The 25646-nt window shown below is 56.6% G+C and overlaps 1 protein-coding gene across 1 annotated transcript in view; it reads right to left on the reverse strand.

Annotated features, from left to right (window-relative positions):
* MUC5AC (mucin 5AC, oligomeric mucus/gel-forming) overlaps positions 1-21949 on the reverse strand; it is a 48180-nt gene extending 26231 nt beyond the window's left edge. The window contains exons 1-29 of the mRNA XM_036765329.1: positions 21862-21949; positions 19948-20080; positions 19393-19430; positions 18941-19000; positions 17808-18072; positions 16990-17104; positions 16050-16140; positions 15629-15738; positions 15288-15501; positions 15046-15171; positions 13736-13853; positions 13017-13155; positions 11922-12032; positions 11399-11468; positions 11133-11270; positions 10880-11044; positions 9276-9370; positions 8383-8509; positions 7765-8020; positions 7619-7671; positions 7026-7126; positions 5917-6068; positions 5344-5482; positions 4687-4800; positions 4277-4459; positions 3206-3445; positions 2766-2922; positions 2319-2447; positions 533-677 (exon numbers count right to left, since the gene is read on the reverse strand). Coding sequence (XP_036621224.1) covers positions 533-677; positions 2319-2447; positions 2766-2922; positions 3206-3445; positions 4277-4459; positions 4687-4800; positions 5344-5482; positions 5917-6068; positions 7026-7126; positions 7619-7671; positions 7765-8020; positions 8383-8509; positions 9276-9370; positions 10880-11044; positions 11133-11270; positions 11399-11468; positions 11922-12032; positions 13017-13155; positions 13736-13853; positions 15046-15171; positions 15288-15501; positions 15629-15738; positions 16050-16140; positions 16990-17104; positions 17808-18072; positions 18941-19000; positions 19393-19430; positions 19948-20080; positions 21862-21949 — 3872 coding nt within the window. The remainder of the gene's footprint in view (positions 1-532; positions 678-2318; positions 2448-2765; positions 2923-3205; positions 3446-4276; positions 4460-4686; positions 4801-5343; positions 5483-5916; positions 6069-7025; positions 7127-7618; positions 7672-7764; positions 8021-8382; positions 8510-9275; positions 9371-10879; positions 11045-11132; positions 11271-11398; positions 11469-11921; positions 12033-13016; positions 13156-13735; positions 13854-15045; positions 15172-15287; positions 15502-15628; positions 15739-16049; positions 16141-16989; positions 17105-17807; positions 18073-18940; positions 19001-19392; positions 19431-19947; positions 20081-21861) is intronic.
* Positions 21950-25646: the final 3697 nt, after the last annotated feature.

The following is a 25646-nucleotide window of genomic DNA, read 5'->3' on the forward strand; positions in this document are numbered from 1 at the left end:
GTCATCCATCACCTCTCTGCTTCCCATTTGCTTTAATTTTGTATTAAAGGGCAGCCTTCTCCTCCTTCAGCCCCCTCTCCCACCCCCACCACACAGCCAGGAATCATTGCCTCAGGAAAGGCCTTGGGTTTGCCAAAGATGGGCACAGACAGGATACCAGCCACTGAGCCAGGGAAACAAAGGGTCGATTTCTGTAAGAGCAGTCACCTGTGGCAATGGTCACCTGGCATCTCTGCTGCTGTCTCCATGAGGCCCCCTCTAGGGATGGACTCCCCACCCCAGTGATGAACAAGGCCCCTTGTTCTCCTTCCCATGAATTTTAGGGGAAAGGCTCCAAACTACTGGCACCTCCCTTAGGAGGGACACGTTTCCCTCTGCCCACAGGCATTGGCTGGTGGTTAAGATCCCATGGAACAAGTCGGGTGGAGGGTGTAAGGTCGTTGGGCTTGCAGGCTCACAACAATGCCCATCACAGCAGAACTGGGTAGAGCAGATGGCATTCACCCACCACCCTGAGTTCATGGTCTCTTACCATGAGTGGCAGTTCTTGTCCAAAGGTACTGGGGAGCCTGGTGGGTAATACCTCCCTTTGATGTAGCAGGGAGCACATCTCTCAACACACTCCATCTTATCCTCATCAAAGATGGGGGTTTTTGGAGGGCATTTAGGGTAGCAGCCTGCAGGGCCAAGAAGAAGACTTGTTCTCAGATTTTGTTGGACTGCCTGGCTATTGTCCAGCCTCACCTCTGAATAAAGTTCATCACCAGATAACTACACCATCTTGGTGGTTTTTGTATCAACAGAATTTGTGATTTGAGCATTGGATTTGACAGATGAGTCCTGCCCAGGGACTGCTTGGAGAGCTATTGTCTGGAGATTGGGTGGCTGTGGGACTTGGGGTGAGGAGGGGACAGGACCTGTGTGTGCCAGGAGGCTGCTGGGGAGGGTGAGGGGATACAGACCTGTGTGTGCCAGGAGGTTGCTAGGGGGGAAGGGGATGGAGATCTGTGTGTGCCAGGAGGCTGCTGGGGGCTGAGGGGATGGAAACCTGTGTGTGCCAGGAGGCTGCTGCAGGGGAGGGGATGTAGACCTGTGTGTGCCAGGAGGCTGCTGGGGGGGGGGAAGAGGATGGAGACCTGTGTGTGCCAGGAGGCTGCTGGAGGGAAGGGGATGGAGACCTGTGCGTGCCTGAAGGCTGCTGGGGGGAAAGGGATGGAGAACTGTGTGTGCCAGGAGGCTGCTGGGGGCTGAGGGGATGGAAACCTGTGTGTGCCAGGAGGCTGCTGGGGGGTGGGGTGAGGGGATGGAGACCTGTGTGTGCCAGGAGGCTGCTGGGGGTGTTGAGGGGATGCAGACCTGTGTGTGCCAGGAGGCTGCTGGGGGGAAGAGGATGGAGACCTGTGTGTGCCAGGAGGCTGCTGGGGAGGGTGAGGGGATGCAGACCTGTCTGTGCCAGGAGGCTTCTGGCGGGGGGTGAAGGGATGTAGACCTGTGTGTGCCAGGAGGCTGCTGAGGGGAAGGGGATGGAGACCTGTGTGTGCCTAGAGGCTGCTGGGGGGAAGGGGATGGAGACCTGTGTGTGCCAGGAGGCTGCTGGGGGAAGCAGGTGCTGGGAATCTCTGGGCTTGGGGTGAGGTGGCGTGCTCCCAGGGCTCCCTGTGGTCTGGGAGATGGATAGCTGACTGGGAAGGAGGATGAGTGAATGCCGTGAGTCTGTTCTAGGGATGGGTCACATGGAGACTGAGTAAGAAAGATGCAGATGTTTAGGGAGGGACTCCTTCTGGTTAGGATTTCAGTGAATAGTACATGAGTGACTCTGTGTGCAAGGGTAAATGGGGAGCACCCTGGCTGCCAGTGGTCTCCTAGGTGGCATACGTGTGCAGTAGATGAGGGAGAGATGATGCGAAAATTATCAGGGAGGGCAAAGTCAGTCTTGTTCCATATGTCTGAGTCATGGGATCCTGAGCTCCTACTAGCTTCCTAGGGAAGGGAAGTGGAGGCCCAGAACGATAAGGTAAGGGGTCCTGGCAGGTATTAGGACCAGGGAGACTTTGGGAGCTCCCTGCTTCCTTCCCCATTCTCTTTTCCCTCCTCCCCTTCTTCTCCCTTCCCCCTTTTGCCTTCCCCCTCACCCTCCTCTCCTTCGTCCCTCCCTTCTCCCCCCTCCACATGTGATCTCAGACAAAGCACTTGATTCCTGTGCTTTGGTGGTGGCAAGTTTGCTAAAGGCAGAGGGTCGTTAAGTCATGTCCTGGGCATGGCAAGGCACCCGGGGCCTGGGGAACCCTTTGAGTTCCCTAGGGGGTGAACTGCTTTACCTTCCAGTCCCCGGATGTTATGGGAGCACTTCCCACTTGGGTTGTGACAGGTCTTCATGCAGGGGGCACCACAGGGCTGGTAGTGCCACTCACAGGAGCCATTGGGGTTGTAGTAGTCACAGAACAGAGCTGAAAGGGAGAGCCAAAGTATGATGAGGCAGCAGTGAGGGCAGCTGGGCATCGACCCTCCTCCTCCTCTGCCCACCTGACTTGGGGGCAATTCTTGAGTAGATTGCAAAGGTGACAGATGGGCCGACAATGCAGAGAGGAGAGCAGGAATGGCGGGCCACCATGCCCCATGGTGTAGCCCAACCGTGGCACGACCTGAGTTGTGAAGCCCCAGCCCTTGGCACCTCCCCCCCTTACTGTGTTCTTGGAGATGACTTTTGGGGGCAGCAGGTCTGCAGGCCAAGTCTGCCTGGGTCCTGCGGGGCCTCAGAGACTCACGGCAGATACTGGGCGTCCTCCAGGAGATGCAGACGTTGATCTCATTACAGGCTTGGGCATAAGCAGCCACAGCTGTGCAGAAGCACTCACAATCTCCCCCAGTGTCACAGGCACATGCGTCTGACACACAAGCCTCATAGTATTTGGTGGGTTCAACCTATGTAGAGAAAAGTTGGCATCACTGTTTCTTGCTCCTCAGCAGGACACGGATGACTCCCAGTCAGCCAGGACCTCATCTCCTGCCTTCTATCTACAATAGGAAGATTGTGAGCCCCAGCCCGGCTCAGGTTCTTTGGCTGACAGAGAGACCACATCCTCCCCAGGAAGGGACTGAGGCTGTCCCGAGCCCTGGAGTGCCAGGGATACTCGGGGAGCAGCCAGCGCACAGGAGACGCCGGGGGACGCCCCTTGTCTTGGGACAGAAATGTTCACAGCCTTACGTGAGAGTGGCAGGTGGCAAAGACGGCACTGTTGATGATACTGCACTGCCTCTGGGCCCAGGCCTTGCGGTAAGGGTTGGCGGTGCAGGGGTCCCTGGCGGGGACTGCGTCCGGGCAGGAGGGGGAGATCTTCCAGCTGTTCCCAAACTCCTGCACGTCGCCCACCACCGAGAGGCTCCTGGTGGTGAAGTCATTGACGCCGTTGCCGTCATAGTTCCCGCAGAGACCGCAGACCTTCCCCTGCCCAGAGGGAAGGATGAGGTCAGGAGGGGGGAAGAACACGCCCCCAATCTGCCTGGGCACCGACACTAGCCCTGCTGTGCGATCCCCGTCCTTCTGAAGAAGAGCACTGCCTCACTCGCTGCCCGTCCGCCCCGGCCAAGAGGGCCCATTCTCCCCCATCAAAATCCTATTGGTCCTCGGAGGCCTCAGGTGGTGTGGCCCTGGCAGCCCACCACCCACTGATGAGTGAAAGCTTCCTTCTCCTCATCTGCAAAGTGAGGACCACCCCCTTCTACATCATCAGCCTCCCTGAACCCCAGCTGACCTGGGCCCCTGTGGCCGTCCACACTACCTGCCTAGCTCTGCCGGGCACCGACTCCACCTTCCTCCTCTCTGTCTGCCACAGCGCCTGGCACCGTAGGCATTTTGGTGAACTTAGCTTCCGACTGACAAACATAGAAACGTACACACAAACGGCACAACACATGCACAGCACACACACCCCCATGCACATACTTGCGTGCACTCACACACATGTGAATCCAGTGCACTGCAAACATGTGCACAATGCACACACATGCCTATGCACACACATGCATTCACAATGCACACCTCCAGCGCGCACACACGTGCACCTCTATGCATGCACAATGCATACCCTGCACACACACAATGCACATGTAGGACCATCCATGTACACGCACACTTAGGCATGCACAATGCCACACACACATGTGTACACACTCCCACACACACACAGAAGAATTTGATTTCCCTAGCCTCCATCAAGCCCTCTCCAGGGCAGCCTGTGCCCACAAGGTCACAGTGCTGGCTTCACAGCCACGGTACCTTGAAGTTTGGGCTGAGTTGGATAAAGATACTGGTCTTCTTGTCCCACAGCAACACCAGCCCGGTGTTGGTGTCCACAATTAGGTAGATGCCCATCTGGCGGATGCTGTAAGGCGGCTCCCCCTCGGCCCCTTTCTTCTCCATCACCTCCACCTTCCCTTCGCTGAGTTTCAGCTCATAGCTCTGAATTGAAAAGGCCAAAGGCTTCTCAGTGCCTGTGCTCAGACCCACAAGGGCATCAGCATTCAGGGCACAGGGCCAGTGCTCCCACTGGACCTCCCTGGGAGTCCTGTGCCTCCCTCCTCTCACTTTGCTGGAAAGTCATGCCTAGCCAAGGCTGGCCCCAGTCCCCACCCAAGACTCTCCTTGGGCAGCCTCATTCTCAAGTTCTTCCTCAGATAGAGACCCACCCCCAAGAAGATCTTGATGGACTTGGAGCAGGTGGTGCCTGTGGTCCCGCAGGGAATGTTCTCCGTGATGACCCGGAAAGTCCCCTTGGCACTGCTGTTCTTTCCACAGTGGTCCTGATGAGGGAAGGGCTCTGTTAGTGAAGGCCAGCCTCCCCTACCCCAGGACCAGCAGGCACCCACTGCCAAGGACCTGGGCTCTCCTGCCAGATCTCCTGCCCCAAGCCAGTGACTCCCTTGGGTTCTCCCTGTCAGGGAAGTGGCAGGTGGAGTGACTAAGATTGCCCTTATGATCCACCCTGGAATCCCACAGAGCGTGTTTTGGCCTTCTGCCCACGTGGCTGTTCCCAAAATCTCCAACACAGACAATGTCCCCTACCACTTCAAAAATGCCCTGTCTTCCCCTGCTGGAGCCAACCTGGGGACAAGCCTCTGAACAGGAGCAGGCTGGCTATTGGACAACCCTTTTCCTGCCCAGCCCAGGTCAGGAGCCCAGGCAACAACCAACCCCCAGCCCCAAAGTCTCCCTTCCACTGAGCCCTTGGGGTCAGCTGAACAGGTAGGGAAACATTGGAGGGAACCTCCAGAGGGAGCGGTTCTGTGAATGTCCCAAGAGAGGGTGGAAGGAAGGCAGAGAGGGAGAAAGCCATGTCCTCCTACCTGGGCCAGTGTGTATTCACAGGCCCCGCCAAAGCTGTAGCGCTGGCCATCAAAGGTAATGTAGTGACCGTCACCATACACAGCACACGTGGCCAAGCAGGAAACATTAGTACACTGCCACATTTGATTTTTGCAGGTGCTGAGGGGAGGAGGGAAGAAAGGGAATCAGAGATGTCTTTCAGGCCCATGTGGGGCTGGCTGCTTGACAGTGGGAATACCAGGCCAGAGCCTCCTCTCTCCTCCCTGCTGCCAGGGCTAGCGTCTGTCTTGGGGAGGTGGGGCGGCTGTCAGAGCGCTGGCCTTGAAGTCAGGGCAGGCCCAGCTCAAACCCACGCCCTTCCTGCCTCCTCTAGTGGTCAGCAGGAAAGCTCTTTGGGGGCCAGCAAAGCACCAGAGAGTCCCAGGAGGTGTCAGTTTGGAAATCGGGCTGTATCTCTCTTCCAGGGAAAGCATTCCTTGGCCCTTGACTAGGACACCCTGCCTAGAAGGCCTTCCTGAGCCACTTCATTGAAGAAAGCTGCTGTGCTATGTAGAGGGCGAGGGCAAGACTACCTCGTAGCTGAGGGCACCTACCAGGTGTTGCACTCCACCTGAATGGTCTCACCAGCCTGGTAGCTGGCCTCATTGTGGACGCATGGGCATTGATCCTTGTGGATGCAGCCTCCTTCTCCATCAGACACCAGCCCATCTGGGCACACGCAACCAGAGACACACTGGCTGCTATACTGTGGGGCAAGAGAAGGCTCATGTCAAAAGCCTGGCAGAGACAGAGAGGCAGGGAAACAGGCAGCAGACAGATAGACAGATAGATGGACTGACAGGCAGGCAGACAGAAAGACTGACAGATAGGCAGGCAGACAGGCAAGCAGACAGACTGGCAGACAGGCAGAGAGGCAGACAGACAAAGAGACAGATAGGCAGACAGACAAGCAGACTGACAGTCAGGCAGACAGACTGATAGAATGCCTCCTTGACCATCCACACTGTGAGAAAATACACTGTTCACACAGACAGCCATGGGCAGTGTAAGCTAGAGATGGGAACAAGGAGGTGTGGACCCTCAGTAAAGGCTTCTGGGCAGTCGGCTGCCTTTGGCATCAGAGTCCCGGGCTCTGCATCCCATAGGCTTCCCCTCCCTACCTGCACTGGGCGCCCTTGAGACAGTCAGAAGGAAATGGAAGCTACCATGAGGTCTTCAGAGAGGCTGAAAAGGGGCTCAGGCCACTGGCCAGCTCTAAAGCTTTCCGGATGCCCAGATGCCCGGATGCCAGAGGGCGGGCAGTGGCCAGCAGCAGAGATGGGGGGGTGGGCAGAGGAGGACCAGGTGTCTGTCTGTCCCTCTCATTCATGGCACTTTCATGAGAAAGTATGCCAGGCCTGTCCTGAGCAGGCAAAGACTGAGAATGGGGGTGGGCTTGCCACATGACCAGACAGGCTCTGTGTATGTGTGTGCATGTGTGTGTAATAGTAAATGTACGTGTGTATGACAGTATGCACATGCTTGTGCCCGTGTGCAGGGGTACAAAACCTGCCTGACACCATGATCCTACTTCTCACTCCCACCTAGGCATCCCCAGCACCTGTGCGGTAGGGTGGGCCATGCTGGCCGAGTCCTGGGGTAAACGTGGCGGGGCTGGGTGCTCCTTGGGAGAAGGGGGTCCAAAGCCTCATGGGACACTCACACAGACCATGTCCAGGGTGTGGCAGCTTTTTTGACACTCAACTCCGGTCTGTCCTGCTGAGGCTTTGCTGCAGTTCAAGTATACCATGGGAGCAGTGCAGGCTGGAAGAGGAGGTGGGAGGCACGCAGTGAATTGATGTGCGAGCAGTGCCCCGGCCACCCCTGTAGAATTCATCCTCGTGGGCTGGGCTGGGGCAGGGCGGGGGCCAGGGCTGGAGCCTGGCTGCCTTGAGGAGCCCTGCTCTGTGCTCAAGGCTCAGAGATCTCCCCTTAGCTTTCTCGCAGGCCGACATCGAGGAGCAGGAATAGGGTAGATGCCCAAAGGTTGCCAGGCCGCAGGGAGAAAGGAGTCACTCATGGAGCTGAGGAGACTCCTTCTGTAAAACGAGGGGATGGCCCTCAGGGGCCTCCAGGGCCCCTTACAGCGTCTGTGTTGGCCCAGCCCCAGATCTGGGGACGCTTCCTGATGAGTGTTTGCTCGTCTGGGCTTGGCCTTTTGGCCGTCCCTGGCTGACAGCCTGGCCGCTTGATCGGAGGGCCGAGGCGGGGCCCTCAGTGGGGCAGACCATAGCACCGAGCAGGATGGGGGCTTACCTGGCTTCGGGGCCTGGCCTCCGATGCAGTTCAGTCTGCCCTCGGTACAAGTGCTGGAAAGGAAGAAGCGAGGACTAAGCCTCATCTGGGGCCTTCACTCTCTCCCTGTGGCAAGGCCGGGAAAGGGGTGGGGGCAGGCTTCTTACCACATGGCCCCATCGTCATGGACAGACTCTCCGTTTGGAACAGCAGACCCCTGGTAGTAGCAAGGGCAGCTGGCCGCGGGCACACATTTGCCGGCGTCATCCATGAACGTGCCTTCCTGGCAGGTACAGCCATCCACAGGGCCGAACTTGATATCGCAGGTGACGTCGGGCTCGCTGAGTGAGCGGCAGGTGGGCTGGCAGGTGGTGATGTTGTATCGGTACGTCAGGGACTTGGGACACGAGGTCACGGACTTGGCTGCGGACAAGGAAGTCACCAGAGGCGGTCAGAATGTGGGCAGCGCGCTGGTCCACCCAAAGCTCTTGGGGACAGCTTTGGGTAAACCACTTCCCCTCCCCTCCAGTCCTCTGGTCTCCCTGACCATTCCTCTATGGGGGGCAGCTGGTGGCACAGTGGAGAGAGCGCTGGGCCTGAGTCAGGAGGACCTGAATCCGAATCCAGACTCAGGCACATGCTAGCTGCGTTATCTTGGACAAGTCGGTTCATTTTGTCTGCCTCAGTTTCTTCAACTGTCAAATGGGAATAAATGAGAACAGCATCCCCCTCCCTTCCGTCATTCCCTCTCCATGTCACCTAGGTTGAGCCCCCTGCACGCTTACTGCAGACTCCGTCCCTCCAGTCTCTCAGCAGCACTCCCCGAGCGGCACAGGCTTGAACATAGGAGGACAGCGCCGCACACAGACAGTCCTCGCTCTTCTCACAGTTGCATGTGTCAAACATGCAGTTCTGGGGAGTAGAACAGACCTTCAGTGCCCCCTCATGCTGCCCTCAGGGACCCAGAAATCCCTCAGGCTCAGGTCTCTCCCACCAGAGACCTGAGACTTTCCCAGGAGCTACCTCCACCATTCCAGGTGGAAGTCACCCATTTGGAGGCTTGAAGGGGGAGAGAAGGGACTCACATCACTCGACCACTAAGGGGTGTTTTCTTAATTGTTCAATTTGATTCCAAACCCTTGGGTTCCTTATTATCAGCCCTGGGAGGCCGCAAGGGTGCTCCAGGGTCTGGTCTCAGATCAAGGGCAGGGACCAGGACCAGAGCCAGGACCAGGTTATAGAGAGGGGGCTAGGATAGTGAGAGGAGGGCCGGAGGGTCCCTGAACGGCTCCTTAGATACAGCCAGAGCATTCTGATCCCAGAGGAGAGATGTCAGGCTCGCTATCTGCAGAGCAGACCAATCCAGGAGCCTGTTTTGTCCCTGTATCAGTCATCTGATCCAATGCGAAGTTCTGAGTTTGGGGTCTGGAGACTCATCTTAACCCCTTGACAGCTGTAGGACCTTGGACAGGTCCCGATGACACCAGATCGATGTGAGAGAGGAAATGTTTTAAGGAATGTTGAGGAGCTCTGCAAATGGTGGGAGGGGGGGCACAGGAGGGCTGCTGGCTCTTCTTCTTGTGCCCATCCTTCCCTCCCTGCCCTCTTCCCTTTCCTCTAAAGCCTGGGAGAGCCTCAGCCACTTGGCTTGGCCCAAAGATGCCCGGCAGGTAGTTACCGAATGGTAAAGGGCAGGGCTGACCACTGCGTGGCACTTGGCAAAGAGTCCCTTGGGGTCGGTAAGCAGGCCACACCAGTGCTGTGCATACTTCTCTGCAGACAAAAAAGACAGGGGACGTTTTGTTGGGGGCTGAGACTCACAGACCCTGCAAGCCTCCCAAGGGTCCGTGTCCAAGCAAGGCCCAGGATCCCAGGATCCATCCCAGAGGCCTCTCATGCAGCCCGCACCTGCCCGAGAATCCCTGCACACTGGCCCCAGTACAGGCTCCCGTGAAACCCCTCCCCATGCTGGGGGAGCTCTCCCACATGGGCAGTTTCATTCTGACTCCATCTGGTGACTTCCCCCCATTGCTCCTGCTGGTACGTGCCCGCTGGGGCCGAGCAGAACTAGGCTAATACCTTCCCCACAAGACCGCCTTTCGCACACACGAGGACAGTGCTCGCCGTGCCCTAGCCTTTCTCTTCCACAACCTAAATGGCCCCAGTTCCTTCAAATGGTCCTGACATCCCACAAACTTGAGGCCCCTCCCCAGCATAGTCACCCCCCAGACTTTGTCCAGCTCATCACTGTGCTTCCTAAACTACGGCCCTCAGAGCTGGATCCAGCCCTCCAGATGAGGAGGCTGAAGTGACCAGACATGAATCCAGAGACTGCGCAGAAAGATTCCTTGACAGCCACAAACTTGGCATCAGAAGTGTCAGTCCTCACAGTGGGGTTCAAAAATAGCTGCCAACAGGGTCTGACGGGGCAGAGAACAGAGGGCCTCCCACCCCCAAGTACCAGAAGCTCTGCCCCTGGGCACAGCCGAGGCCGGCATCGTGCTGCCATGGGGGCACTCATCGAGCTTGGGGTCCACTGTATCCTAGATCTTTTTCAAATGACCTGCTATATAGTTACTCATTTCTAGTCTCATATTTGTGAAATTAAATTTTTCAGCCAAGAGTAAGACATTACATTTTTCCCTATTCAATTTTTGTAATTTTTAAAGAAGTCTTTCTTGCCAGTCCCTGACCCATCACTCTTAATTTTCTGGGCACATGCTAAGTCCTGGGAAGATCTGATGTGCACATCACATGCCCAACGTACAGGACTCCAGTCTTACAAACCAGCTAGGTTGGGTAGGGGAAGGCTCTGGGCTGGGCTCTCGTCCCACTTCCCCACTGACTCACCGTGTGACCCTAACCAAGTCCCTTCCCTCTTTGGGATTCTCTCAGACAGGTGGCAGGGGGGTGGGGGTGGACCCTGACATCTATGAGGGCCCTGCTTGCCCTGAGAGTTTGTGGTTCGGTGAAATAACCAGCCCCGCGCCCCCCCGGGCCTTGGTGTGGGGACCATGGACAGGCTGTTGCAGGGACAGAAAGCTGATGCTAGTGCCAAGAAGAGCTGGGTTCAAGTCCTGCCTCTGACCCACACTGACCGCATCACCCTGGGCAAGGCTCGTAGGGACCCTCAGTGCTTTCAATGTCACTGAGAAGGAGCCCACTTGAATTGATAGGGGGAGTTTTGTCACGCGCAAGTTCCCAGTGCCAATGGAGAGCTGGTCCCCAGGGTGAGGGCTGCATGTTGGGCAGGTTCCCCCCAGCCCTGCACAGCCTACTCACCATTCTCCACACTGAGCATGCATGGGTCCTCAAAGTGGTTCTTGACGTTGGGACAGTCAGCTTGTGTCTTGTAGGTGTTGACAAAGGCAGCGGCTGTGCCTTCTACCACCCCACTCATGGTCTTAAAATCATCAAGCTGGATGCTGTTGAAATTCCCACAGAGACCTGAAGGAAGCAAGAGCCCAGTGAGGATGAGGCCATCCATCTGCCAGGGCCATCAGGAAGGACTGGGGGGAGGGCATCCTCCACCTACCGCAGGTCAGCCCCCGAAGGGATGGCTCCAGTCTTACAAAGACTTGCATGATGGGGGTGAGCTGGATGGTCAGCTGGAGACCCAGGTTGGTCTGAGCAATGATGAAGGAGGATGAAGGCCTGAAGAGGGTGGTATTGCCTGTGAACAGAGAGCATGGTTAGCATGGGATAGGGCAAAGCCCCTCAGCCACCCACCCACCCACACCCTCCCATGCCATGATAGTCGTGGCTCTGGTCTCCTGATTGATAAGGGAAGGCTTCACTCACCTGCTGAGACAGGCAGCTGGGTATAAATAGAGTTCACAAACACCTCCCCAGTGGACTTGACCATGATCACCTGGGCAGGAGAAGGAGCAGGGGTAGAGTGGTAAGGGGTGGCCACAGGGTCTGGCAGACTCATCGCCCTCTCTCTGCATGGGGTTCTGGATAGAACCCTTCAGAGGAGAACCTTCCCAGACCATTAGAACCCGCTCTCTCCAGGGGCCTGCCAGTCAGCCTCTTGGCACTTTGGTTGGCAGGGGGAAGGTGCTCAGGAAAGGCTAATGTGTGATTGGTTGATTAAACTGATTAGGGCAGGAGCAGTCAACCTTGGGGCAATCACTGAAACTGCTGAATACCATAGGAATGAATTAAAGATATCCAGGGCCCAGCCTCTGCTCCATGAGAGCAGGCTTGGGGGCCTTACTCCCCCAGAGCGGGAGCACCTCATTCCTCATCCCCCAGAGCAGGAGGACCTCCTTCCTCATCCTCACCCCTCTCACCTCGTCTCCTCAGCTTGGGATGCACTTACTGTCTGCCCACCACCAACACTGAGGGACACACTCTTGAGGCAGGTCTCACTGTCAGTCAGTCCACACTGTCGAAGCTCCGTTAGGACAGTGAAGGCCTTGTCATCACAGGGCTGCAGAATGGAAAAGCCCCCAGAACAACCCATGAAAACCGGAAACTGGTCTGTGCATAGGCCCTGGGCAGCAGGGCTGGGCTGGGGAGAGCCACCTGACTGGCCTCTGATTCCCACTTTCCCAACCTCAGCCAACCACAGAGGATGCCTCATGTCCCAAATTAGCACTGCCTTGTGAGGTTTCTCAGCAGAAACCAGCCTAGGTGCCTCTGATGCTTATACCTTAGACAAAGGTGGACCTCAGCTTCTCTAGGGATGAAGCTGCAGGAGAGAAGAGGGACTTCTTGGGAATAGCTGATGTGGGCTCCAGGTAAAGGAAGAGCAGAGGGTAGGGAGAGCTTCCCGTGTGCTGTGGGACACTCCCTTTGAGTTTGTCCCAGTTTGGGTGTGGGGGTGAAGCTCTAAGGAATTCACTTATGCCCCAGACACTCTTCAGATAAGTCACTATCTAGTGGTGTGTGCACCCCCATCTCAGGCTTTCTAGGTTGATTACTTGAATCCATGTCAGACTTTACATTTCCCCTTCGAGAATTTCACCTTTCTAGATTCAGCCCAGGCTGGAGCTTGTTCATATTTCTTGTGGGCCCTGGCTTAGTCAACCAGCATTTTAGGTTCTCCTCCCAGCTCAGTGTCATTGGCAATTTTGACAGGCTGGCCATCCTTCCTAATGCTGCTTCTTCACAGAAGCCTAGGATAGAAAATGGCCCTAGAGACTATGGTCTGAGCCCTTCATCCTGGCAGTGAGGAAACTGAGTCCCAGAGAGACAAAGGGATTCATCCAATGGGAAGAGCTCACCTTTCTTGTGGTGCCTTGAGATCCACACAGCAGTCTCCTCCCATGCCCCCAGGTGAGTGATTAATTAGTTCCAGAGGCAGGGCTTCCCCCCAGCCTCTGATGGGTGTCAAGGGTGCTTCCCCTGCCCTATTCCACCCCACCTCAGCCGCCTCTTCCTGAAGTGGTTCCTCGAACCTAGGGACCTTTACCTTGACCAGGACATAGCTGCAGTCCCCATGGACTGTGTAGTGCTTCTCATCGAAGGTGGAAAAGTGGGAGCCACCAGTCACAGAGCAGGTACCGGGGCAGGGGAGATCCTGGCAGCTCCACTGGCCTCCAGAGCAGGTGCTAGAAGGACAAGAAAGACTTAGGAACCCAACGGGAGGCAGCACTGCCAGCTCCCCACAAGAGGCCATCCCCAGGGATCTTCTCGGTGGAGACATGCAGCCTTTGGGGAGTTCAGAGCAGACAGTGACGGCCCTGGAAAGCCCAGGAACCACCAGTTCCAGGAGTGACACTGATCACAGCTGGGAACCTCCCAGCTCCAAAGCACCCCTTGATGAGCACGTGCCTCTCAAGTCTGGCTGTCCTGATTTTACAGACGGTGAAGCAGAGGCAAGACAGGGGCAAAGAAGAGTGTTGGATTTGGAATCAGAGGGTCCAAGTTCAAGCCTTGACTCTGGTGGTTGCTGGTTGTGTGTCTATGGCCCTTCTCTGTAAAATGGTGGTGCTGGACTAGATGCCACCTGAGGCCCTGCCCTCTATGAATCCAAGGAGATGCTGAGAGGTAGAAGGTCTTGCCCATGGTCACAAGGCTGGTCAATGTCAGTGGTGGGATTTGAACCCAAGTCTCCAGACTTCCACTTCAGCGAACTTCCCTATGGCCATGGGCAGCCACTGCATGGAGCACACTCACTCACTCACTCACCAGTTGGTGCATTCAGTGGAGTAGAAGGTTCCAGGGGCATAAGATTGTCCACTGTGGGTGCAAAAGCACTGATTCACTGGGACGCAGCCTTGGCTGCTGATATCGTCAAAGACAGTTCCTAGAAGAAGCCAAGACAGTGACTGCTTTGGAGCTTTTGTGCCCTGCTGCCCAGACCTTGGCCTCATCCCTCAGCAGGGACGAAGGGGCCAACATCAAGACTGGCCGTTTGTCTCCTGATGGGGTCCAAGACACCCCCAGCTTATGTCCATCGCCCCGTCTTCTCCTCGAGGCCAAGCCCCACCCAGCTCACTAACTCAGGGCTGATGGGGGGTGGGAGTTGGGGGCCATTGTCCCTTAGACACTCTTTGTTACTCAATTCCATGGAACTGACCCCTTCAGGAGCAAGGTGACCACAACATCATTAATACCATTTGTAAGCGTTCAATCAATGCTCTATCTCTCTGTCTCTCTCTGTCCCTGCCTCCCTCCCCGTCTCTCCCTCCCCTCCCTCCTCTCTCTCTCTCTCTCTCTCTCTCTCTCTCTCTCTCTCTCTCTCTCTCTTGCTCTCTCTCCTTCTCCCTTTTTCTGTCTCCCCCTCTCCCTCTCTGTCTCTGTGTGTGTGTCTCTGTCTCTTTGTGTGTCTCTGTCTCTGTCTGTCTCTCTCTGTGTCTGTCTCTGTCTCTCTCTCTGTCTCTCTCTCTGTCTCTGTGTCTCTGTATCTATCTCTCTCTATCTCTCTCTCTGTCTCTCTGTCTCTATCTCTATCTCTGTCTCTGTGTCTCTGTCTCTATCTCTCTCTCTCTGTCTCTCTGTCTCTCTCTGTCTCTCTGTCTGTCTCTGTGTCTCTCTGTGTCTCTGTGTCTCCATCTCTATCTTTGTGTATGTGTGTGTGTGTGTCTCTGCCTCCCTCTGTCTGTGTGTGTGTCTCCTAAACAAAGTTGAAGTGAATCAAACATCAGGGGGAAATTTCCCCACAAAGAGAGTTGTCCCAGCATAGGAGGGGCTGTCTCAGGAGGTGCTGGGTAGGCTCCCACCTTGGAGAGCTCTGAGACAAAGCTCCAAGAACATTTGTCAGAATATTGGAGAGGGGATTCTTGGCCAGGCACAGTTGGACTCGAGATCCTTTCCGAGGAGACGATGATCTCGAGGCAGGCTGCACCCCCCACTTCTCCTGAGCACAGGGGCAGACAGCTGGTGCCCCACAGAACCCTCCCAGCCTTGGCCCTGCAGGAGCAGACCCAGACTTCTTCGGTGCCTGACAAGGAGGCATTGTCTGTGTGGAGGGGAGGCAGTGGAGGATGGGGACTCACCTGGGGGACAGAAGCAGCCGTCCATGCAGTGTTCTTCACAGAGCGCTGACTGCTCGGGGTTGGAGCAGGTGTCCGTGCATGAAGAGCCACACTCGTGGTATTGCATATTCAGCTGGCAGGTCTTGGCTGGAACAAGACGGAAGGGGAGATGGACGGTCCTCAACTGCATGCCTGTCCTAAGGGCCAGGGATGGTTGGGAACCAGGGTTCCTGGGCCTCAGGGCCAGGGGGAGAACTACTTACGGCACAGGTCAGGGGCCCTCCAGTTCCTGGGCAGCCCGCCAGCATGGGCACACTGCCGGGAGTACTCCGCGAGGGTGCTGCAGATACAGGAGGCACGGTGGCCTTCCTCACAGAGGCACGCATCCTGCCGGCAGGCCTCCACATAGCTGCTGACATTTACTAGAGTGTGGCAGGCGAAGAAGGGGGCACTGTTGAGGATGGTCTCGCAGATATCCTGGGGGAACAGGAAGCCAGCCCTGCTGGTGAGAGCCCCTCCCTTTTCTTCTCTGCTCGGGTTCCCCCCTCATCTGTCCCAAAGGAGGCCCTGGAGGGACCAAGAGATGGGCGGGTCCCTGGCTTACAACGGCAGCCGAGCAGTTGTGCAGGTCTATTGGCAGGGGGTCCTGGCATTGCTCCATGGGCCCGTCCATCTTCTGCATATTCCCAAACTGGGCTGCTGTCAGCCTGATGTCTGCAGGAAGCAAGCAAAGCTCAGCCTCGATTTCCGCAGTGGGCATCCCTGAGCACTGCTGTGGTGTGGGCCATCTGGGCATTTGACAAGGCAAAATGGCCTTGTGTGGCACCTGCTGGAGGGCGCTGGGTTGGGTCTGCCCATTGCTCAAGCAGGCAGGTGCATGAGCGCACACACACATGCCCACACACATGCCCACATACATGCCCAGGTGGCAGCTTGGGATGGTCCTGCTCTCCTTTCGTTTGGGATGAGGGTGAGAAAGGATGGGGTCCTCCCTCCTTCCAAGCCCTCCCCGGAGGCTTCCTTACTGTTGGAGAAGAACTCGTTGTAGGCAGGGATGCCATTGAAGTCCCCGCAGAGGCCACAGGTCTGGTTGGCGTACTTGGCATCCAGTTCCAGCTACAACAAAGGGGGAAGGAGGATGCAGGCAGGGCTGAGGCCCTGGGGCCTCCTGCCACAACAAGGCCTCCCTGAGATGTGAGCCGTAGTGGGGAGAGAAGCTGGACAAGAAGCCTTTGCAGGGGAGGGAGCTCAAGGCCCCAGGGGACCCGACCTGACCAAAGGGCTGGAATGAGTGGAAGTCAGGGCCAGCTTCGGGGCCAGAACCTCCCAGCCCGGGTGGACTTTACCCACAAAATCCTCCAGGGTAGGAGCCTAACCTTCATCAGCCTCCAAATCAAGTCTCTGGGCTGGACACGTGGATGAGCCACATGAGGCCTGGTGGCCTCCAGACAAGCCTAGCTGCCCAAGCACCACTCCACACCCTGCCTGACAAGTGGGCATCTGCCCCCTCCATGGGAAGGCCTCCAAAGGTGATGAGCCCACCCCTCCCCTGCCTCTCCCTCCCTCTAGCAAGCCTAAATCTAGGGGTGGGTCCTCTTCAACCTGGCCCTGGTTCTGCCCTCTGGGGCCCAGCAGAGCAAGGCTAATCCCTGTCCCCAGCAGCCCTTCACACCCCTGAGGACAGCTCTCCCATCCCAGTCTTCTCTTTTCCAGGTTCAGCCCTGCCACGTCCTCTAAGCTGTCGTCCTGGGGCACCACGTCCAGACCCTTCCCCAGCACAGAACAGCCCTTCTCTGGACATTCCACCACATCTCCTCACTTCCCTACACGACCCCAAGGCACCATTCCTGCCATTTCTGGTAAGCTGCTCGTCTATAAATTAGGTGGGTCCAGACAAGAGGAACCCCCAGCTCATGAGGAGGGTCCCTGAGATCAGCAGCATGGGGAGGCGGGAGGCTGCCTTACCAGGAGCCCGTCATCTTGGTTCCACATGAATGCCAGGCCCAGCTTGGCCATGACCTTCACGTAGGTGCTGCTCTTCTCAATCAGGATGCCCGATTGGCTGAAAGGCAGCTGGACCCTGTCGAGAAAATGCCCTCTTCAGGAGGCAGGGAGGGGAAGGACTGGACCCCAGGAAGGAGCAGCCCAGGCTAAGCCTTCTCATGGGCTGTCCTGGGGAAGATGGCCTCTCTGCCCTCTGCCAGCTGGAGCCTGCAGAGCCATGGCCAGGGCAGACATGGAGAAGAGGGCTTCACATTGACTGGGAGGGATGTTTGCCCCTCCCCTCTTACAGGGGCTGGATCAGGCCATAGAGATTATATAGCCCACCCTCTTTATTTTACAGGTCAGGAAGCAGGCCCAGTGAGGGGAAGGGGCCTAGGAGCCTAGAGGTCATCTGGTCTGTCCAGGACCAAGGCTGGGAGTAGGAGGGGGCTTGCCCAAAGCCACAGAACTCCAAGGTGGTAATGGAGCCAGATCTCTGTCCAGGGGGAGGCAGGGATGACCCCCTTTCCTCTTCTGGGGGGAGAGCTCAACACCCTTCCCTCTGCCCAAGGGAGGCCCCTTCCCTCCGCTGGGGGTGGGGAGCACAGCCCCTTTCCCTCTGCTGGGGGGAGCTCAGCCCCTTTCCCTCTGCCCATGAGGGGCCTCCTTCCCTCTGCTGGGGGTGGGGGGTTGCCCCACCCTCTTCCCTCTTCCCTCTTCCTTCTTCCTTCTTCCCTCTTCCCTCTTCCCTCTGTTTCGGGGTCTCAGAGGGACGGAGCTCCACATGAGCCCATACTCACGGCTTGCCATTCACCAGGATGGTGTCTGGGCTCATTTCTACCACGACTCCTTGGAGCTTCAGGGTAATGTGGGTCACAGCCGTGGTGGCGTTGGGCCCTGGCGAGCGCCGGATTTGGATGTTGAAGTCTTCATAGGCCGACTTGCAGTGGGAGGAGAAGATGTAGTTGCAGACTCCGGGAAAGCGGAAGATGTCCCCGTCGAAAGTCTTGTAGTGAAAGCTGCCCCACGTGCTGCACACTCGGTGGTTGTGCAAAGGGCTGTAAGCTGCAGGACCCACACAGGAATGAGGCCCTGGCCCTGATACCCATCACAGGGAAGAGCTGCCCCCTTTATGTGGAGGAGGAGGCTAAGGCTAGGGCAGGGACTTGGCCAGGGCCTCTCAGAGATGAGCCTTGAAGCCAGGCCTCCGACTCCCTCCTGCCCCCAACCCGAACAGGACTGGTCTGTCTCATGCTCTGAGAGCCCCATAGGGCAGAAGTCTAAGAGACGATCCAGAGAGCCCCCCATCCTCTGGATTTGGGGTTGCAGGGGCCTTCTCAACCAGGACACTCTGGGTGTAGGCCTGAGTCACTCCCAGGGACCAGCCCACCAACTGGCCCCTGCCCCCAGGGCCCACACTCACTCTTTATGGGAGAGATGGTGGTCATCATAGGCACAGTGATTCGGACCAGGCTGCCTGAGGAAGCTGGAGAGAGAAAGCTCCTGTCTGCCTGTGTGTCATAGGCTCAGCCATGGGCATATGCATGCACATACACACACATCATACATCACACATGTGTGCTACGTGTGAGGGCAGGGATTCTCTAGTGGGGTTGGCTCCCAAAACAGACAGGCCACTTGCTGACATCTCTGGCCACTGCTGTGCCTACACAGGCACCCTCAGCTCATCCTGGACTCAGTTGCCTGGAATTACTTTAAAGGTCTCCCGACTTCGGCTAAGGGGCTCAGAGGGGCTTGGATCCGACGTGGTCTGCTGTAATTCTTTGACTCCATCTCCTCAGATGGAGCAGCTGGGGCTCCACTGTCTCCCTCCCTGTCTCCCTCCCCCACCCCCAGGCAGCAGGCAGTGGAGGGAGGAGAGCTGGGCCCCACAGACTGGGCCCAGCCTGGAGAGGTCCCCCTGATCACTCACCATCCTTTGGAGTGGTGTGGTAGTCATACGTAACGTCTGACGCGTTGTGCTGAGCCTGCCCTGAAGCCCAAAGAGACAAGAGACCTTCCTTCAGTGGGGTCCCAGTGGGGAAGGGAAACTCAGAGCCAGAGTGAGTCATCCAGCACAATGCTGGACGGGGCGACAGAGGGGAAACTGTGGCCCAAGAGGCAGGTACATGTCCAAGGCTGCCTGGGTCATGAGTAGCAGCTTCCACATGAGCTCTGAGACTCCTTCCCTGAGCCACCCAGCCCCCCTCAAACTCAGCCTAGGATTGGCTCAGAGAGGCCGTGGCATTGATCCCCACAGGCCAGGGCACACACTGGAACTATGCAGTGAGAACCACAAGGGGGCAAGGAAGGTCAGCTTCTCCCCGCAAGCCTCCCACCCCAGCTAGGGCAGAGGCTACTCGGTGTCAGCCTGGCCCGTCCAACCTCCTTGCTGCTCCCGCAAAGGGCCAAAGCCTTTGGGCCTATGAAAAAAGGGGACCCAGCTGGATCCCAGCTCAGCCACAGACGTCCTGCCTGCCCTTGGACAGGCCTTCCCCCCCTATGTTCTGTGTTTTAGGGTTCCGCACAGCTCTGACATTCCATGTTCCATGTTCTAAGGTTCCTCCCAACTCTGACAGTCCACACTCTGTGTTCTAGGGTCCTGCACAGTCTGACAGTCCATATTCTATGTTCTAGGGTTCTGCACAGCTCTGACAATCCATATTCCATGTTCTTAGGTCCCTCCCAGCTTTGACATTCTGTGTTCTATGTTCTATGTTCTCTCCCAGCTCTGACAGTCCATGTTCTGTGTTCTTAGGTCCCTCCCAGCTTTGACTCTTCTGTGTCCTATGTTCTAAAGTCCTTCCTTAGAGTGAGATCAAATGAAGAAGCCATTTGTAAAGTGCTTGGCACAGTAGGTGCTTAATAAATGCTTATTCCCTTTGCCTTCTCTTCCCTGCTTTGCAAACCTGGAAGCTCTGCCAATATGCCTGTGCTAACCAGAGCGGGCTCACGGCCTCTCCTGCCGTGGTGGAGCTGGTGCCATGTGGACCAAGCCACCAGCTGGCCTCTAGTCCCTGGGGTTCTTGGGGTGCACAGCCAGCCAGGCAGGGTCCCAGCAGCTCCGAGAGGCCTGGGGAGGACCTTGGAGGCCCGAGAGAGCAGAGGGCATCTAGGGCAACACATCACTTTTCAGAGAAGGAAACTGAGCCAGAATGTGGCAGGGCCCAAGTATAATGAGAGATTAGGATTCAAACCCAGGTCTCTCCACATCTCTGATGAGCAGCCATACAGCTGGTGCTTTGAGACTCCAGGGAGGGGGGCCTCACTGCCTGTGCAGGCCCGGACAGCCTGACTCCACAGCTTCTCCCCCTTCAATGCTGAGTCATCATTACTCCTGCCCTTGGTCTCCCACCGAGCAGAGAGACCCTCTCAGCTTGAGGAGGGAAAGCTGAGCCCTGCTTCCTGGGGGCCTTTTAGAGCCAGGCAGACTGTGACCCCCCTCCCTGCCAGCCTTTGTCCTTCCTTCCCATTGGCCCCATTGACCCCACTCCCGACAAGGCTGGTAACCCATCTGGGTCAAGAGCTGTCTGGGCCCTGAGAAAGAGATGGCACTTAGCTGCCATGGCCTGAGGGTAGAGGGGGGGTTGGTACACCCCGAGTCAGCACTGATTCTGACCCGTAAGGGAGGGGACCCCACCAGGGAGGCAGTGCCAGGACCAGGGATGGACACCCCTAGCCTCCATCAGCTAGTCCATGCAGGGATGCTGAGGGCCCAATGTAGGGGCAGTGAGGGAGGAATGGCCAGCATTCTGGCCTGGGAGTCCCTGCAAGAGAGTGTGGGCACCTATGTGGTCAGATTGGAGAGGCACCAGCAAGTCCCACTGGGGCCCTGGGCTCAGCTCCTTGGGATCTGAAATCCTGGGGAAGGACCCCTTTGGCTTAGCTCAGGAGGATGGAGCCAATGTCTCCAGAAGGCCTCCATTCAGAGCAGACAAAGCTAGGGGCTGTCACAGAGATGGAACTCGAGTGGACTGGCCAATGGTCACTTGGGACAAGCAGAGAGCAGAGTCCTGAGGGACTGGACCCTGGACTGTCAGAGGGAAGAGGTCTGGGGGCTGGGCCAGAACACGCCCAGTTAGGAGGGCCCAAAGAAGCACCAAGCGCACCTACGCTGGGGTAAAAGGGGATGCTGATGGGTTGGGGAAGTGACCCCCAAGGTATGATTGGCTGAGCCAAGGGCTTTCTGCTGATGAGTGATGGCTGCCTGCTCCAGGTAACACACACATGCACACACATAATATACATCATACATACGCACACACACAAGCAGTCTGTGAACATCAGAGCTTGATCAGCTTTGGGAATCTACCTTCCCAAGGGCTAGAAACCCTCATCTGAGGGTGTATGGATGGAGGCAGGGTGGGTCCCTTCTGGCTCTCAGTCTGAGGGGCTATGGACACTTCCCAGGTATAGAAGAAATCAGCAGGAATGGAGGGGTAGGGGCACCCAGATATCTGGCCTTGCCACTCCCTGGAGGCCTGGTTCCTATCCAGAAACACCGGGTTGGAGATGGAGCCCTGGCCATGGTGCTGTGAGCCTCCCATCCCGCCCTCAACCCAGCCCTCCATCCTCGCCATCCTGGGGAGTCATGGAGGGAAGGAGCAGCCTACAAGCCCCCTGAGACCATCTGAGGAGTCCTGGTAGGCCTAGCATGCCCAGACTCAGGACCCATGCTTGCCATGGGATCTTGGGGTCACGATAGAGCTGACAAGGGTGTCCTGAAGGCAGATGCCGCTCCGACAAGTGGAAAGGGGCAAAGGGTGCAGAGATGTCTCCCAGAGGAGACACATCCCTCCAGGTTGTGAGGATGGCCAGTCAGGAGGAGATGCCCCTAGGCAGGGAGGACCCTACCTGGCTGCTGCTGCTGATGCTGCCTGGAGAAGGAGGCAAGCAGGAGGAGGGCCCAGAGGGGCAGGGCTTGCCACCGGCGGGCACCCATGGTGGCTGAGCTCCACCACAGTGAGAAGGACTGGCCTCTGCAAAGGCAGCTGCCCCAAGAAGAGCATTATATAGGCCCAGGAGCTGGCTCTGGCCCCAGCCCAGTCCACGTGGGCTGGAAGGGTGAAGTGAGGGTGGGGCCTGCCACTCTGCCCCTCCCTCCAGCAAACAGTGGATGCTCCTAGGGAGGGGGAGACACCTGGTCAGGCATGTTTACACACTAGGAGGAGGGTCCAAAGCCGACCGGAGGGGCTCCCTGTTCCATTTCCCCTTCCCTCTCTCACCACTGCTTGGTGGGGCCCGGGGAGCATCTCTTACCTAGAGATTTGGGTTTTCTCCTCACCCTGGCAACCTGACCCTGCAGTTCCTGGAAATCACAGATGATATCAGCTTCTTCATTCTGGCTGCACACAAGCATCTGCCAGCCTCAGGTGGGGCTTGGGATTGACCCAATGGCTGAAGACGGGCCACTGGCCTGCTCCATTGCGAGCCTGTAAAACACCAAGTTGGTATAGCTTCCCAGGGGCAGTGAGGCCCACAGCTCTCCAGGAATGGGGCTTGGCTTCAGCGCCTCAGCCCCAAGGAAGGACAAGGGCCTGGCAGGGCCCAAGTAATCTCTGTGCTGATCCATCATTGGCATCATTGGCTCACCAGCCCCAGCCACCAGATGAATAAAGCCTTCGAATAGGTCTGTCCTTGAATCAGAGGCCCCATGCAGAAATGAGCACCATGACCAGGAAACAAGGCACCTGGCCAAAGCTACCCCTTACAGGAGCTGCCTCAGCCCAGCTTCGCAGGCCAGACACCCACACTGCGCCATCATCCCCATCTCTGTCCAACAGCCACCCTCCTGCTTGGCCAAGCATCCCTGCCTTCAGTTCTGGGGCCCCTCTGGGCAGCCTCCTGTGGTCCTCCATTCCAAAGAGGCCTCCGCTGGACACCAGCCCTCCCATGGCCCCCATCCTTGGGCCAGTCATTCCTGGCCAGTCTCTATTCTTGTCCCAGACTATGTGCCCCTTGAGGGCAGGCAGACTTACATGGCCCCTCCTGTACACCAGGCCCTGAACCAAGAGCTTGGGGTGCCAAGCTGTCAAAGGCCTCTCTCGCCACCAGAGAGCTTATATTCTGCAGGGATTGGGGGTAGGGGGAGGGTACACTCTCACACAGAGAAGTGAAGCCCAAGTTGTCCAAAGAGAACCCATTTCTAGCAGATTCCTAGACCCAGGAGCAAGCCCAGCTTTGTCCAAGTCAGTAGAGGCCAGCACAGAGAAGTGGATGAAGCCCACTAGCTCAATCCCCTCCTTTTACAAATGAAGACACTGAGGCACAGAGAGGGGATGGAACTTCCCTCTGGGGCAGGATTCAAACCTGGGTCTTTCTGACCCCAAATCCCATTCTCCATCAACTTTGCCACCTCACTGCCCTTGCTCCAAGCAGCCAATCCTATCTGAATGGACCATGTGGTATTGGACCAAAAGGTATCTGCGATACATGTAATCTCACTCTTGGGTTCAACTGAATCAGTACAAAACACCCCTACTTTAGTTCTTCTGGAGAAGAGGATCTGCAGGCTATAGTGGGCCACAAAGTCAAGATGAATCAGTGGTGTGATAAGGCACCCAAGAAATCTAATGCAATCACAAGTTGCATTAATAGAAGCATTAAATGAAAGAGTAAGGAAGCACCCAATGAGATGCCCTCTGGAGGACCAGACTCGACTCTGGGCACAACAGTTTAGGAAAGAATTGGTTCCATCTTAGAATGTCCCAAAGAGGGCAGTTCAGCTAGGAGGAGGGCCCAGAGATCAGGCCAGACAAGGATCGTGTAGTGTCAATTAAGTTGGGACTTTTTTACTGTTTTAGAATGATAAATTAATCAATTGTGTTTGATTGAGCCTGACTAGGTGCAAAGCCCCAGGCCCAAACCCCTATCTACTAGGTGCTAAGCCTATGTGGGCGTGAAACCCTCAGGGTCCTAAGAAGAATTGCTAAGACCAGAGCCAGTAGTAGGAGCCTAAGTTCTGGTCACTCAGATGACATTTGATGATGGCCAACGACTGTATAAAAAGAGAGAACATAGCTATTTGTGGGGTGGGGGTGGAGGTGGGGCTCTGAGCCACAGGAAGAGTGGTGCGGGACTCTGGGTCAACCGTTGTTATGAGCTCGCCGGCTCCTAAACTCAGATGTTGATGCCTTCTTGGTAACTATGAATTGTATTTGGTCTGTTTGTTTGTATGTTTGTAATTTGTATTTGCTGTGAAGTTCAGGGTGCTGGCTTTTTCCCCCTGAACTAAGTGAATGATGTTTGCATGTTGGACTGAAATAAGATTGTTAACCCCCTAACATTACTTTCCTTAGTAAAGCAGATCAAAGAACCTGTGCTGACAGCATTCTTGTTGTTGGGCTTGTGTTGGTCTTTCACCTCCACAGCAGCTGCTAGCTGAATGGTTGCAACAGATCTGTGGAAGGAATTGGATGCAATTGTCAGACTAGGGGGAATGAGAGCTGTGTAGAGAGTGGAGGGTTGGGGCAATGATCCTGGCTCTGCCCAGAAGGCAGGACCAGGGATGATGGGGGGAATGTGCAGAGTCTCACTTCAGCAGGATATTAGGAAAACCCTAAGAACATAAGAACACTGACTAGCTGCCTTTGGAGGGGGGATTCTCCATCCCTGGAGGAGCCTTTGTGAGGAACGTTGTTGAGAGTGTTAGCCCCAGGACCTCCGAGGTCCCCCTCCTGACCGGAGCTCCTGGTCTCCTGGGACACAGAGCTGGGCCTGAGCCAAGCACACTGAGACCATCGGCTCCAGGGCTGGCCTCTAGCTGTGGTGGTCTTCTCCTGCCACAAGGGAGATGAGGTTCCATTAGCAGCTGGACCTCCAGAGCCGCTTCCTGCTAGGGGTGCAGGAGAGGTTCAGGAGACAGAGGGATGGGCATCTCTCCACTACACTTAGGGAAGTACACACCAGGCAGGCCTGGGAGTCCCAGCTGAGCCTGGGACGCAGCTCAGCTCAAGCCCAGGACACTCCTGAGGCCCAGAATGCTGACTTCTAACCCTGCACTCAGTGCTTTAGGGCTGTGTGGCTCAGGCTTCCTGGAAGGGGTACGGCACAGACCCAAGGGGTTTGCCAAGTGTCCCTGGACTTGCTGCCTGCTGGCCCCATGCCCTAGGGCTCAGGGGGTTTGCCCCTGAGTCACTATCAGGGCCCACTTGATCCGGGTTGAACAGGAGCAGATACAACCCTGGAGAGTTGGGGCAACACTGATAATCTCCAGGCAACACCCCCTTGTTCCTTGGGACAACTTCCTTCCCTTTGACAGATGCCTGCCCAGGGAAGCTTGTGGTGGTCCATAGACTGCAAAAGGCATAGACCTTCTGTCCTGGTCCCCTACCCAACCCTGGGCTTCCCAGCCTTCAGATTGCAAAGATGCCAGATGCTTTCAACCAGGCATTTCAGGACGGGCAATAGAGACCTGGGGTGGCTGATCTTGGGGGAGGCTCAGTGAGTGGCCCAAGTCACCCTGGGAGCCTGTGGACCCATGCTGCCAAGGGAAAGAGAGTGGCTAAGGAGTCAGAAAACCATCAACTAGCCTACTTGGGTGACTTCTGCTTCCTCAGCAATAAAAGAAGTTGGACTGGAAAAGGATGGTCTTCAGAGTTACTTCCAGTCCTAAGCTCTAAGATCTCTGAGACATGGCC

This window comes from Trichosurus vulpecula, chromosome 6, assembly GCF_011100635.1.
Source record: "Trichosurus vulpecula isolate mTriVul1 chromosome 6, mTriVul1.pri, whole genome shotgun sequence".
In the NCBI taxonomy this organism is placed as follows: Eukaryota; Metazoa; Chordata; class Mammalia; order Diprotodontia; family Phalangeridae; genus Trichosurus; species Trichosurus vulpecula.